General features: G+C 43.0%; 2 protein-coding genes across 3 annotated transcripts; both read right to left on the bottom strand.

Annotated features, from left to right (window-relative positions):
- Positions 1 to 713: 713 nt before the first annotated feature.
- slc30a1a (solute carrier family 30 member 1a) lies at positions 714 to 6,012 on the bottom strand. The gene is made up of 2 exons (XM_018694997.2): positions 5,014 to 6,012; positions 714 to 3,411 (listed from the first exon to the last, which is right to left on the bottom strand). Exons 1-2 carry the CDS (start codon positions 5,606 to 5,608, stop codon positions 2,507 to 2,509), a joined length of 1,500 nt encoding a protein of 499 aa, XP_018550513.1. The 5' UTR covers positions 5,609 to 6,012; the 3' UTR covers positions 714 to 2,506.
- A 951-nt stretch (positions 6,013 to 6,963) lies between these two features.
- On the bottom strand, positions 6,964 to 11,609 carry nek2 (NIMA-related kinase 2). 2 transcript variants are annotated; one of them, XM_018694998.2, is made up of 9 exons: positions 11,233 to 11,609; positions 10,126 to 10,343; positions 9,793 to 10,033; positions 9,550 to 9,632; positions 9,326 to 9,452; positions 8,971 to 9,205; positions 8,248 to 8,302; positions 8,046 to 8,122; positions 6,964 to 7,734 (listed from the first exon to the last, which is right to left on the bottom strand). In XM_018694998.2, exons 1-9 carry the CDS (start codon positions 11,326 to 11,328, stop codon positions 7,529 to 7,531), a joined length of 1,338 nt encoding a protein of 445 aa, XP_018550514.1. In that variant the 5' UTR covers positions 11,329 to 11,609; the 3' UTR covers positions 6,964 to 7,528. The 2 variants fall into 2 exon arrangements, with proteins under 2 accessions (XP_018550514.1, XP_018550515.1); XM_018694999.2 differs by lacking the exon at positions 11,233 to 11,609 and adding an exon at positions 10,483 to 10,820.
- Between the last annotated feature and the right edge of the window lie 1,444 nt (positions 11,610 to 13,053).

The following is a 13,053-nucleotide window of genomic DNA, read 5'->3' as shown; positions in this document are numbered from 1 at the left end:
GCGTGACACTCCACAACTCACTCACACTTAGTACATCAGATTTACTTCTAACCATTATTACTGTTTATAGACTGAGGTTTTGTAGCGGGACAGAAGACAGGAACCGCAGATATCCCGTTGGCCTTACAGACTAGATCAACACGTACTGTATATTGTTAGCGTGGTTTTCAGTGACAGCTAAATTTAAACTCCCACAGCAAGTGAAGGAGACATATCTAGGCGTAAAATTATTCTATTTTCTATGTACAATTGTCCCTCATAGTTTAACTGGCTGAACCTCAATTCTGTTATATTAACATTTTTACCTGTATGCACTTGTCAAATTTAACTATGTATATTTACTCACACCCCACACTTAAGTTTTGAGCCACTTGTATTTTACAGATTTTACATTTTGTGTTACTTCACATTACTGTTCCACAAAACAACCACAAACAATGCAGCTGCATCTTTCTGTGGCCATTTTGTGTCCCTTCCTGGTTTTGCGTCTCCATAATGACATTATGTGTCTCCTTGTGGTAATTTTCCATCTCTTCTGTGATGTTTTGTCTGTCTGGGGACACTTATGTCTCTTTTGAGGTGGATTTTCATCTCTTTGCGACTAATATTGTCTCTGTTTGGTCGTTTTGTGTGTCTGTAAAGGACAATGCGACTTCTGTTTTGAAAAGTACTAAATGAATAGTTAGAGAAGTAGGAATAAGACAAACTGCAAATTTGGATTCATCAACTGTACCAAACAGCCATATTTTTTATTTCACAATGACACATTGGACAGGTACTGTAGATATATATATACTGTATATATATATATATATATATATATATATATCAAAAACATCAGCTGACATGTCATATCTAAAATAAAAAAAACAACACTTTTGTTTTCAATTTGCACAGAGCTCAAGTCTCAAGATACAGAATAAAAGTGACCAAACATTACAAATGAAGAACACGTCAAAATACATTTCCCAGCACATAGTTCTATATTGCATACACATTTAATCGGGAGTGGAAATCTGAAATGCATCGATGGATCACCTATAAGTGATATCTGTGGTGACGAGGGACAGTTTCAAAGGCCACCATATGGACTTGATCAGCTGTCCAAAGCAAAGAGGACAGATAAGTTATATGATGAGTCATTGCCTACACAGTTATGAATAATGTTGGAGGATACCAGCAGGTACTGGTAAGCAGCAACTGGAGCTCTCAGCGGAGCTCTAAAAAATTTGAACACCGGGTCTCGGTTTGGTCATGCAAACTCAGTACAAGGTCCTGGAAATATAAAAACTCCCTCAGCATGGATTGTGACAAGGTGCCGCACACATTCAAGAGGATTTTAAAACAAAAATCTACAGCCATCATCAGAATAGTTTCCAGTACAGATTCACACAGAATAGTGTTTCACTAATGGCATACAGTGCTCACTTCTTCACAACAGACCCAGCCCTCTGGCTTGCAAGGCATCAAATTTATCAGTGAACATTTAATTAGGTGACTGTGCCATTGCAAGAAGTTCAGTTACACCGCGTCTACTATGCTTAGTGCTATACCACAGCAGTTTTATATTTAAAAGGCAAGGTGAGAGAGGTGTTGATACGGCTTCTGTATCCAACTAATGACTGCAATTAAAACTGAGTCAAGGCCAGAGAAGTCTGAAAAAACAAGATCAAGATTATAAAAACATCACATTTGTAAAACTGACTACAGCATAGATGGTCTGTCAAAAACTTCAAGACAGAAAATTTGCAAAAATGTTTCTATCATCCAAACTAAATATTACAAACAGCATCTACAGAGAGAAATAGATCATTTCTAATAACTTAAATACTTAAATTATTATGCAATACAATACTCTTCCATTTGGGGCCAGAGGGTAAGAAAATAGATCTGCTAAAAGCCTACGCAAAAAACAAGAAGGTAGACTCTTTGCCAAACAGGTCCATAGGCTAAACAAAATAACCTAGTGATGTGTGCTCCGACTTGCATGTGTTGTGTGTGTCCTTTTTTTGGAGGAGAGTGCGTCTCTCCGATCCCTTCAGTCCTGCAGTGAGAAGCTTTGGCACAGAAACACCATGGGACGAGATGATGCATCACAACATGGTGCTAATGAGGGACGCTCATGCAGGACTCGCTCAGGTCCTGGAGGAGATAAGGTCAGTGAACCCCAACATGCATCACCACCATACTGCCAGGGCAACAGACGAGACAACGAGAGAGGCGCCGAGTGGCAGAGGAGAGGCCAAGAGGGAGGAGGAGTTGGAAATGAAAGAGCAGATGAAAAAAAAAAAAAGAGGCTCAAATGCATGGATACAGAGGGGTTTCTTGGGAGGATACTTCAGCCATAAAGGAGATAATGACAGAGAATAAAAGGCTAAGGAAAATTATTTCCTTATCAGGGTAACTACAGGTCAAAAAGATAACAGCATCCAGTGAATGACGATGATTTTCTGCCCAGAGTGGTAGTTTTCCAGCTTCTCCTCTGTTTCTTTCTATCCCCTCCATCTCACAGAGACGACTCCACCTCTCTGGCAATGGTAACCTCGGCCTCTGACCGAGGGCACACCTGGATGCCTGCGGCTTGCTCTGAGGTCTCACTGATCACCTCCAAGGCTGAAGCTGCGGCCGGCTTAGAGTCACTGCTGGCCTTTTTGTCCGAGCCTGTACCCTGTTTGTCGGCAGAGCCGCAGCACAGCTTGGGGGCACACTGAGTCCGACAGGAGAGCTCACAGAGGGAGTCTCGGGACTCCGAGCTGAATGTGACAAACTCTGGCTGGATGGTGGTGGCGTGGATGCCCTCGTCGTGGAAGAAGTCCTTGATGCGCTTGGCCACCTCCATGTAAGACGTGGGGTCGTGGCACTTGATGTGAGCTGTGGCGATGATGCGGCTGCCGGCCAGCTGCCAGATGTGCAGCTCGTGGATGGCCAGCACGCCGTCCAGACTCAGCAGCCGCTCGTTGAGCCTGTGCATGTTGATCTGCTTGGGCACGGTCTGCAGCAAGATGAGGGCCGACTCTTTGAGCAGCGGGTATGTGGTGTACAGCAGGATGCACACCATGATGATGCAGAGAGTGGGATCCAAGTACAGGACCCAGCAAGGGCCGGCAGTCATTACTGGCACAGTGGGATTTTCATGCAGGTCGACCAGCGTGTGATTGATGTGCCGGTGGTCTGTGGTGTGGCTGTTGATACACGGGTTCGTACAATTTTCATTGCCTTTGCAGGGCTGCCACACAAAGGTAAATATTATAGCATTAACAACCACAATGACGGAGCCCAGGGCATCACCCAACACGTGTAGGAAGACCCCACGCATGTTGAGCTGCGATGACGAGTCCGTGTCATGGTCCATCTCCTCGTAGTGGGTGTTGCCATTCATTTGCACCTCTGTGCTGTCCTTACAGCTGATTTCTAAAGATAAAAAAGGGGTTGGGGTTAGTTTAGTTTACTGCAACACGAGGTGACAAATAATCAGCTGGACTCTAACACTTACATTCTAATATAGCATTTAAAATAGATATAGCAATGAATAGAAAACAGAAATGTTGCCTTGAGATATCACAGGAAAACAAAACAACAATTATCTCATTGCGGTGCGAAAACAAAGCTGTAACAAATCAGCCATGGAGATGCTATCAGTAGCGGCCAGTTGTTAAATTGTTCAGTTACGTCATTTGGGGTCGAAGCACAAGTCCATTTGAAACTTGAAACAAAAGAGCCAGAACTCAGCCTGTGATGTTATCAGGTGACATGTGCTGGAGCGGCTCCATTCAAAGTCAAGAGGAGGTAGACTATCGAACAATTTATGAAGACATACAGCCCATTAAAGTGACTTACTAGTGTTTTTTATGGCTAACAATGTTCTAGCTTTCACTATGGAAAACAATACAGCCTTGTGAGTCTGTGCTATAACTGCTCGGGGCAACAAACACGAGAAACGTACCAGGCAACCATGAGACTACATGAGAGAAAACTTTGACCACGTGGGATCCTAAATGCTATAGTTATTCACATTTAAGCAAATTAAAATTAGTAACTGCAGGCAGCATACAAAGTGCTGGAGGGGAATGGCACCTGAGCAATGGCTGCTCGCTTCCATGGCGGGACTCTATGGGTCATTCATCAGCGGCTAATGGTGTGGCTGTGGCTGTCGCCTCCACGGTTACACTGATGTATGACCCAGTAACAGCGATCAGTGCACAGAGGAGGAGGAGGAGGAGGAGGGGCTGGAGGGGGGTACAGCCATTTATTGAAAATGGCAGGGCCTAACAGTGTGGGGGAGAAATGGTCTTCTGTATGGGTTTAACCCTTCAGTGAGCGAGCACGACCAGTGGCACGCCCGAGGATGCTTGAGTGGGGGTGGTTTATCATTGATTGCGTCTCTGTGGTTATGGCCGAGTAACAATCACTACTTCGTAAACAGTGAATCCGCTTGTATGGCAACTGTTAAAATTCAAGTACAATGTGACCAGAAAAAATATGGCACAAGAGCTTCAGGCATTTGACACTTTCACAAGTTTCAGCTTGTCAAAAACAGTTCCTGGGCTGAGTCAGAAAGACACTTCTGCATATCTCTATTTATAAGACAGCTGATCGTGGTCAGTCTTTACAAAGCCTGAAACCTGAACCTTCATCTGTTTATGTCACTGAAGGTGGCCATGTTTCAAAGGATAGGATACCTCACCAACAAATATCTGATGGCAAACACAGATGTAGTAGTAGTACATATAGTCTTTATTCACAGTTGTAGAGAAAGTAATGATTCATCATTTGAGCAGGGTGTCCTGAGGGTAGACTGGAGATATAAGTATGTACTGTTATGCAATCTGGACTACTAACAATGGAGATAAAGTCTGGCATATGCCGTCAGAATAAACTTGTGACACTAAGGCTGGGTTTGTGGGGTTTGGATACTTTATAGAGCACATTTGAAGATAAGATTGCATACTTTAACACAAAGAGAGTAAACAACTGTTAAGTGTAAAGACTGCAAAAGACACTTTACATTCTTACCATTTCTCGGTCTCCCATCCCCCGGGCTGTTGTGATTTGCCACCAGGTTGTTGGTCTCCTCTCCTGAAGACCCATTCCCAGCCTTCTGGGACTTGCCTGTTTTACCCCGCTTGTTCTTGTTCCCGTGAGAGTGACCACCGTGTGAGTGCCCGTGTCCTCCGTGGGAGTGTCCGTGGCCCCCGCCGGCGTGCCCGTGGAACAAGCAGAGCCCGAGCAGGTTGACCAGGAGCCCCGCGGCGCCGACGGCGGCCACCATCACGGGGGTCTCGATCTCGTGGGGCTCGGTAAAGCGCTCGATCGCCTCCAGGACGATGGTGAAGCACAGCGCCGTGAGGAAGACGGCGTTGACCAGAGCTCCCATCACCTCCGCCCGGATCCAGCCGAAGGTGTTTTTGTTGGTCGCGTGGGTTTTTTCGGCGAATCGCACCGCGACCAGGGCCACCACCAGCGCAATGACGTCCGACAGCATATGAAAGGAGTCCGACAGCATGGACAGAGATGAGGTGATCCGGCTGACCACCACCTCCACAATGAAGAACCCAAAAGTCAGTGAGAGCATGCAGAGCAGCCGGACTCGATTGGGCTCGCAAGCCATCTTCCCTTCCTCACAGTGGTCCTCCCGTCAAGTTAAGTTTCAAGTTAACGTGAAATAACGTTTCACCGTGTCTTCGTAAGAGATCACTCAGACATCAGCTAGCTAGCTCTCCGGTTCGATTCCGAGCTAACGACTTACGTTAAGCTAGCTCAGCTCCCTGAGACAATACAGTCGGTGCTAACGACGTCTTCATTCACGGCTGTTATCCAGCGACGGCAGCATCACTCGGCCTGATTTTAAGTCAACCACAGGCGATATTAATCTGTGAGACAGTTTAGTTGATGTTTTAGTACACCGCTGTCGTCGCCAGCGTATTCCGGATGCGTTTGCCGACGAGCTCCGATTTGCAGACGGCTGAAACTTTGCACCCGAGCCGGTAAACTTTCCACACGGAACACGGCTCCGTAAGGGCACGCCCTGGACGGTTTCGATTGGCGGAGAGCTTACGTTGTGGGATCTGATTGGTCCAATTTTGCAACTCTCGCTAGGGGGCAGAGCAAGCGAGCCAGACAACAACGGTTGCTACGCACGCCAGTTGAAACTGTTATCTCGCGATGACTCCCTTAATTGACCTGAAAATCTGTAGAGGGGAAAATTTAATCTGTTTTAACTCGTTAAAATATTAAACACATACCTATGTAACTAGAGAAACACTGGCCCTTTATTCGCCGTCTTTTGTGACGAATTTAGAGTATATTTATCCTCACCGAAGCTGACGCAATCAATGAGCAAAGTGTCCCAGTATATCCTAATTTATTATATATTTATTAATCTGTTAGGTGTTGCTTTGTCTGCGGTTTAACTTGTCTTGGTCGGCCCTAAATACCTCCTTAAACCTGTTACATTGTAGAAAATATGTTGTTTTACTGTTGACGCTATGATTAATATTTTACCCCACTTGTACTGTGAATGTATTAAAAACAAAAACGATAATCAAGTTTTTAACGGAATGATCCAAATGTGGTTATATCTTTGGCAAAAAAATATTAACAACTAGGTCTGTCATTGTGGGACACCTATTCAAATCATGTTTCATTTCATTCATTCATTCATTTAATGAATTTGAAACTGGACGACCATTATTTAACACCTCATTATAACATCAATGCTCCTGCTAATTATGTCCTCTGATCAGCTTTTAATCAAGAACAAACGAGTTTCAGGTGTGAAGGCTTATTGTCGCGTCTCAGTGCAGCGGCTGTTCATGAGAAACTGATGACCCCTTGTGGACAGTATCAGTCTTGATTAATGAGTGTCCATGCGCTATATTTGTGATGTAAATTAAAAACTACTTGTTATTCTAGCGATATACAACAGATTTTCCTGACTAGGATACAATGACAGAACATTTCACATCCGGTGTGGTGGCATTTTACATCAAACTCCCCCAGTTGCACTTTATTTTACTATACATGTATAAATAACACTTGTACTTACTATGTGTATTTATTTTACAATACGCACTAAGTATGTGGTTCTATGTGTTCTATCTTAATAATTTATAACTACTATCAACAGTGTTTGCATCAGGAAATGTTCTGTAAAATAAATTAAATAAACAATAATTCAGTCTGCATAGTTAACAGGTTTTTTTGCCATCACAGGTTCAACAGTTGCTCCTCTTATATACTATTATTACTTCTCATAGATTCAAGTCATAAAAGAGAGAAAATCAGACTTGTAACATACATCCTCATACTGCACAATCACGATAGCTGCCTATAAAACAAGTACACCCACACATCAAACCAGATGAAATTGTGACACTACAAAGTAACAGAAAACACAATACAGTGGTCCAAATTATTTGGCCTCACTATTGTCACAGCAACTCAATTATCATATAAATAAATCTTAATTTACATCCAGTTATTAGGACTCCTAGCCTTCAGTCACAAGACGTATAATGCGTCTGTATGATCAGCGGATGCCGAGGATCTGTCTGCTCTTGAACTGACAAGTCTTCTCCACTTCCTTCAGTGTCTGAGCGCGCAGATTGGCCGCCTGCAGCCTCCTCAGTATCAGATCCTGGGATGTCACACTCTGACGACTGTTAGGTCGCTGGTTCTCTTTGCTCTCACCGGCAAAGTGGACCTTCTTCTTGCCAGGGGAGAGGTTCTCCTCATCTAGGACCAAACAGTAAGGAGTCACTGATTAACAAAGATTAAAGTTTATATCATCAGGCAGCCAACAGTCTTTGCAATCCAACACAACTGCTGGATTTCACAGGGATGTAATATAAACTTTACTTTAAAATGCAGGTCTAATTGAGTTCATTCTTTATTGATGTATAAAAACTTTATTTGCATGATTTTAAAAAGTATTAAATAAGCTTGATTTCAGTCATCCACATCAAAACAGAAGCACAAACACAGAAAAACTGCTCAGTTCTTGTCTCGGTTCAGCAAGTCAAGAGGTCGTCTTCTGAGTCCCATACCTATGTCTTTGCCATAGAACGGTGCCAGGTCCCTCTGCTGCTGAAGACGATGGCAATTCTTCAGTAAACTCTCTGCCCTGAAACAGTAGATGATGAACAAACTGTCAGACAGTCAAAAGAGCAAAATAGGTAAAATGAAAATGTAGGGATTGTTCCACGACACCCTTCTTTAAATGTAAAAAATAATTTAAAAAAGTTTTACCGTGCAAGCTTCTCATTTGACAGTCGTTCTCGAACACACAGCTCCTGCTCTCTCTCTGCCATGAAAAGACAAAAAAGGCTAACTTTATTTGGAATGTGTGGCGCTTATTTGCCACGTGACTAACAATGTTTTACATGCACGTCTTTTAGACATATGCAGACATATTTGCTGCCAGGGGTTGTAGGTGTGGGAGTAACTCAAAGAAGGCAAACATTTGGTTGCACAACATGCACAAACCTGTTCCAGTTACACAACTTTCTTTGACTACACTGCCACTTAGCAAGATAAGCAGCATTTTATTCAGTTTATCACAGGCACACTGCATTAGTGCTGCTACTAATCTTAAGTCTGCTGTACTAAACCAAGTCCTTAAAATAAAACTGTCTATAATGCCTGAAATATGCATTGTTATTTTCAATACTTTGTGCTGAGGAGGATACTTAAATATCAGCGTGAGACAACTTTACTGACAGATCCTCCAAATGCATCTTTATACAGATATATAGAATGATATAAAAACCTTTCTCACATTACGCAGCTATTCTGATCTTTCAACATAATCTGTGAGGCTGTGAAATACACTGAGCGCAACTGCAGGTCAGCAGGGGTCATAGTGTATCATGACCCAGCCACAGAGCTATAAAGCCCTAACCAGACAGTGTGTGTGTGTGTGTGTGTGTGTTGCCTGTGTGGCACAAACAGGAGTGGGGATCAGCGTCTTACTCTCCAGCCTCTCCTCTCGTTCCTTCAGCGCCTTTTCTCTGTCCCTGAGCGCCTGTTCCCTGAGTCTGAGCTCTGCAGCAGAGGTGGGGGCTGGTTCAGTCGGTTTGTGAAGAGGACAGTCGGAGTCTGCTGACCTCCTTCGGAGCCGCACCACTGCCCTCCTCTGCTCCTCAGCAACCGCGTCAGCCAACAGGCTGCTCTGGAGAATAGACTCCACAGAGGGCCTCAGATAGTCCTGGTAACAGAGAGGACCAATTACTGTACCCTAACTACAAGTAGAGTAGCTGGCAGCACAAGCACAATGTGAATGTATTGTAACCAATATTGTAGGACTGTTGAATGATTCACTCCTAACCTTTAAGTTGAGCATTTTGCTGAGTAAGCCGTTGAGTTCCTCTGAGTATCGGTAGGGGATTCTTCTGAACCTTCCCTCTCTGATTCTCTCTGCCAGCTCTTTTTGATTGTAAGCAGTAAATGGAGGGCTAAACAGGAGAGATTCAGGGAAAACATCAGGTTCATAACCAACAAACCAGCTGCTAGGGAAGGAAAAAAACAGCTCAAACAGAGGAAGCAACTTACGATAATGCACAGAGTTCATACAGCAAACATCCCAGTGACCAAATATCTGACTTCTCGTTGTATGACATCCGGTTTATCTGTTCCTGTAAGAAAATATGTTAAAAGATGATGTCTGATTAGGCTGCAATCAAGAGGGTCAAGAGGGCAGATTAAATGCTCCATATATTCCTTAAAAAAAAAAAAAAAAAAAAAAATGTTTTTTGAAGAGAAAAATATCAGACACAGCAGACTTAAACTACTCACTGGAGACATGTAGTAAGGTGTCCCAACAAATGTCTTTGCAAAACTGGTGTCATGATTTAAGATCCTGGCTAGGCCAAAGTCCCCGAGCTTCACGTTCTGCCTGATGTCGAGGAAGATGTTGGCTGGCTTCAGGTCTCGGTGAAGAACCGTGGCCCTGCCATCACTGCGTCTGTGGCACTCCTTCAGGGCTAATGTGAGCTGTGCCATGACTCGCAGGATGAACTGCTCCTCCAAATAACGCCTGCGATGAGGGGGCACATAATTCATGCATTTTATATAAATACACAACCTACAGTTCAATGTTTATTTCAACACCAAGTACCACTTCGTCACCTCTCCTTGATGCAGCGGCTGATGAGGCTGGACAGGTCCCCACCCTCGCAGTACTCCATGACAATGTACAGCGTGGTGTTAGTCCGGTCTATGATGCGGTCGTAGTACCTCACTATGTTTGGGTGCTTGAGCTCCCTCAGGAGGTTCACCTCTGACACCAGCATCTGCTTTTCGCTTTCCGCCATGGTGCCATAGTCCAGCTCCTTCCACACCAGGATCTGCAACACAAAAGAGGGTTAAATTAAGAAGGAAGGGCAGAGCTGCAGACCTTCAGTTAAGTTACTACTATTTCAACTCTGAAGCTCCAGAAAAGACTTAAAACAGGGGTTAAATCACTGAACATGAACCACAATATACCTGGTTCGAGACCAGCCACAGGCTTTTGGTTCCATGTCGTTCCCCATTGTTTCCTGTCATCTCACTGTCACTGTCTCACTCTCTAATAAAAAGGCAGAAAATCTCCCAAACCGCTTTAAAAATACCTCTAGACGCAAATATTGAGAGTACAGCAATATGTTGCAACAATTTTAAGAAAATACTTAAAATGAGGGTGACATTTACAGGTTTAACTGATAGTAAATTATAATTATCTCCTGTTACAGTAAGTCGTGTCAGTGCCGGGGCTGAATATTGTGCATGCTGGCTCAACAACTAAATGATAATTAGTGACACCTGTGCTTTACCTGAGACAAATCAAAATGGCTGCCTTGAGAAAGATGTGCTACCCCAAATGTTTGGAGTGGCCTCCCCACAAAGCTACTACAATTAGGCCCACTCGTGTATTTTCCTTCTTTATTTTCACTCCTTAACATTGGCTTTTATGTGCCAAACATCTACCTACGGCCATTTATCTCTCGGTTGCTGGACATAAGTTGTTACTCGCTGTTTTTTTAGATTCGTGCTAAAAACAGTAACACTCGTGTAACATTTCTTGGTTACAGAGACAAAACTTTAGAGAATAACAGCAACTTGTTTGCTGGAAACATTACATAATAAATTATATTTACAGTCGACAGTTCCGCGTCTATGTCAACAGAATTGATATCTAGGTTACCTGAAGGCAAACAATGTGATTTTTGTGCAAACAAACGTGTAAAGTTTACTCACTTTCCCGTCAGACTTCCGTTTTATTTTCTGGCATTTTCCATAGGAACCTGAGCCTATAGTGTACAACACCTCGTAGTCCTCGACACGGGACGGCATGTTGTCCGTTTAAACCGAATCAAACAGTTACCTGACTTCACGTTAACCCAGCTGCTAGACCTGTTAACGTTAGGACAGACTCGGCTATAGTTAAACATAAACTTAAACCAGCGCCCCGTGTCTTCTCAGTTTATTCTTGCGCTGGGGATGCCTTAAATCCCGGTTAAGATGTTTAAAAAAGACGAAATGTCTGTTTTGATGAGTGTCTTTGCTCCGTTCACTCGTATGTTGCAGTTAACAAAACAAGAAGCTGTTCCTTCCTCTCAGTTTAAATTAGTGCCCAAATCCTCGATTGTGATTGGCCTACGCGCCTCACACGGTGACTCCTGATTGGTCAGTGCGAAGATACAAGTAGCGAGGTTGCTAAGCGCCTGAAAAACCGCGAGAGTAGAGCGGGTAAAGGATATGCGGTTAACTGTCCACAGGGTGGCGCCAAAAATACACCGTAAACTCAGAGGCACTGTGTTTGGATAGGGTTGGACTAAGTGTACTTAATATTTAGTCAAGTAAAGTGAGGATACTTTTAAAATAATGCCATGAATAAGGTGGATTCTCTTGAAAAACTTTAGGCTGTTTGTGTCTGCTGACTCAACAAAAACAACAAGTACTTAGTTTAATTGGATGTTATAACTATTATAAATAGATACATTGGAAGAGAGAATGGGCCTACTGAGGCTGCAGATGTTCAGGGCCCAGATTTTTGCACTACACCTCTGACAGTACCAATAATTTTCCTGGAAAGGGGGGGGGGGTCCTATTTATCTTCAATTGATTTCAGAATAATGAACGATATTCAGAAAAGTATTCTACTCTACTTAAAATAAAAACGAATAAAATAAGTTAAATGTGATACATGCTTAATAATTAAGGATCCAGCTCTTCAAACAAATCCTCCTTCTCCTTTGATGCTCAAAAACCGTTTAAGTGGCTGAATCATGTGCAGAGGTGGAAAAGGCAAAGAGGTGTTTCTTCCAGCCGAAGCACTGGGACTCAAGGAGCAGTAAGAGAAGCTGTCTTGAAAATTAATTAAGCAAAGGTAAAAATAGCTCTCCAAAAAAAGGACCAAGTAACCTGTGAGAATAAAACAAAAAAGAAGGTTTTGTGTATGGTCTAAAATCTTTTAAACCTAAATGAATAGACTGATCATGTTTGAAACACTCATTACAAACCATTTCCAAAAGAACTGAAACAGAGGTGTAGAATAAAAAGCATCTGAAAACTATACAGCATTTTTTTAAATGTTTTCTGTCTGTGTCGCTGACTGACATGATCCTCTGGGCTTTGTTTGCCTCGCTGTGTAATCCCCCCAGTTATTCCTGAATACACGAAAAGGTAGCAGGCTGCCATCAAAGCAGTTTCCATGGCTGCATATGTAAGACACAGGAGGGGCTGATGGGTGTCTTATTGTCACTGGTCATTTGATGTGACCAGCAGGACCACCTGAAGAGTCAACATCTGAGAGTGGCTGCATGCAGTGACCTCTCACTCTGCTCCTATTTCTGGGTATCACATATGTCAGCATTATAAACAGTCTGCTGAAAAATATGGTTTGCTGATATCGTCTTTAAGTCAACCAGTTGCTTAATCGCTTAGTCGACTGAAAGAAAATGAATCACCCACAGCTTGATGATCATTTAATAGACATTTCTCCATTTTATATTACTTATACTCAAAATCTTTGTGTTTTAGACAGTTTGTCCAGACATTAGAAAGCATTTTTAGACA

The sequence above is a fragment of the Lates calcarifer genome, linkage group LG7_1 (genome assembly GCF_001640805.2).
Source record: "Lates calcarifer isolate ASB-BC8 linkage group LG7_1, TLL_Latcal_v3, whole genome shotgun sequence".
Classification (NCBI taxonomy): Eukaryota; Metazoa; Chordata; class Actinopteri; family Centropomidae; genus Lates; species Lates calcarifer.
The sequence above is the reverse complement of the archived record's forward strand: the minus strand, read 5'-3'. Positions and strand labels throughout refer to the sequence as shown.

Coding starts and splice junctions, on each gene's coding strand:
- slc30a1a (XM_018694997.2), bottom strand. CDS start 5,608: ATGGCTTGCGAGCCCAATCGAGTCCGGCTGCTCTGCATGCTCTCACTG. Junction 3,412..5,013: donor GGATGGGAGACCGAGAAATG/GTAAGAATGTAA, acceptor TTTTATCTTTAG/AAATCAGCTGTAAGGACAGC.
- nek2 (XM_018694998.2), bottom strand. CDS start 11,328: ATGCCGTCCCGTGTCGAGGACTACGAGGTGTTGTACACTATAGGCTCA. Junction 9,206..9,325: donor GCAAAATGCTCAACTTAAAG/GTTAGGAGTGAA, acceptor CTCTGTTACCAG/GACTATCTGAGGCCCTCTGT. Junction 7,735..8,045: donor GTTCTATGGCAAAGACATAG/GTATGGGACTCA, acceptor GTTTGGTCCTAG/ATGAGGAGAACCTCTCCCCT.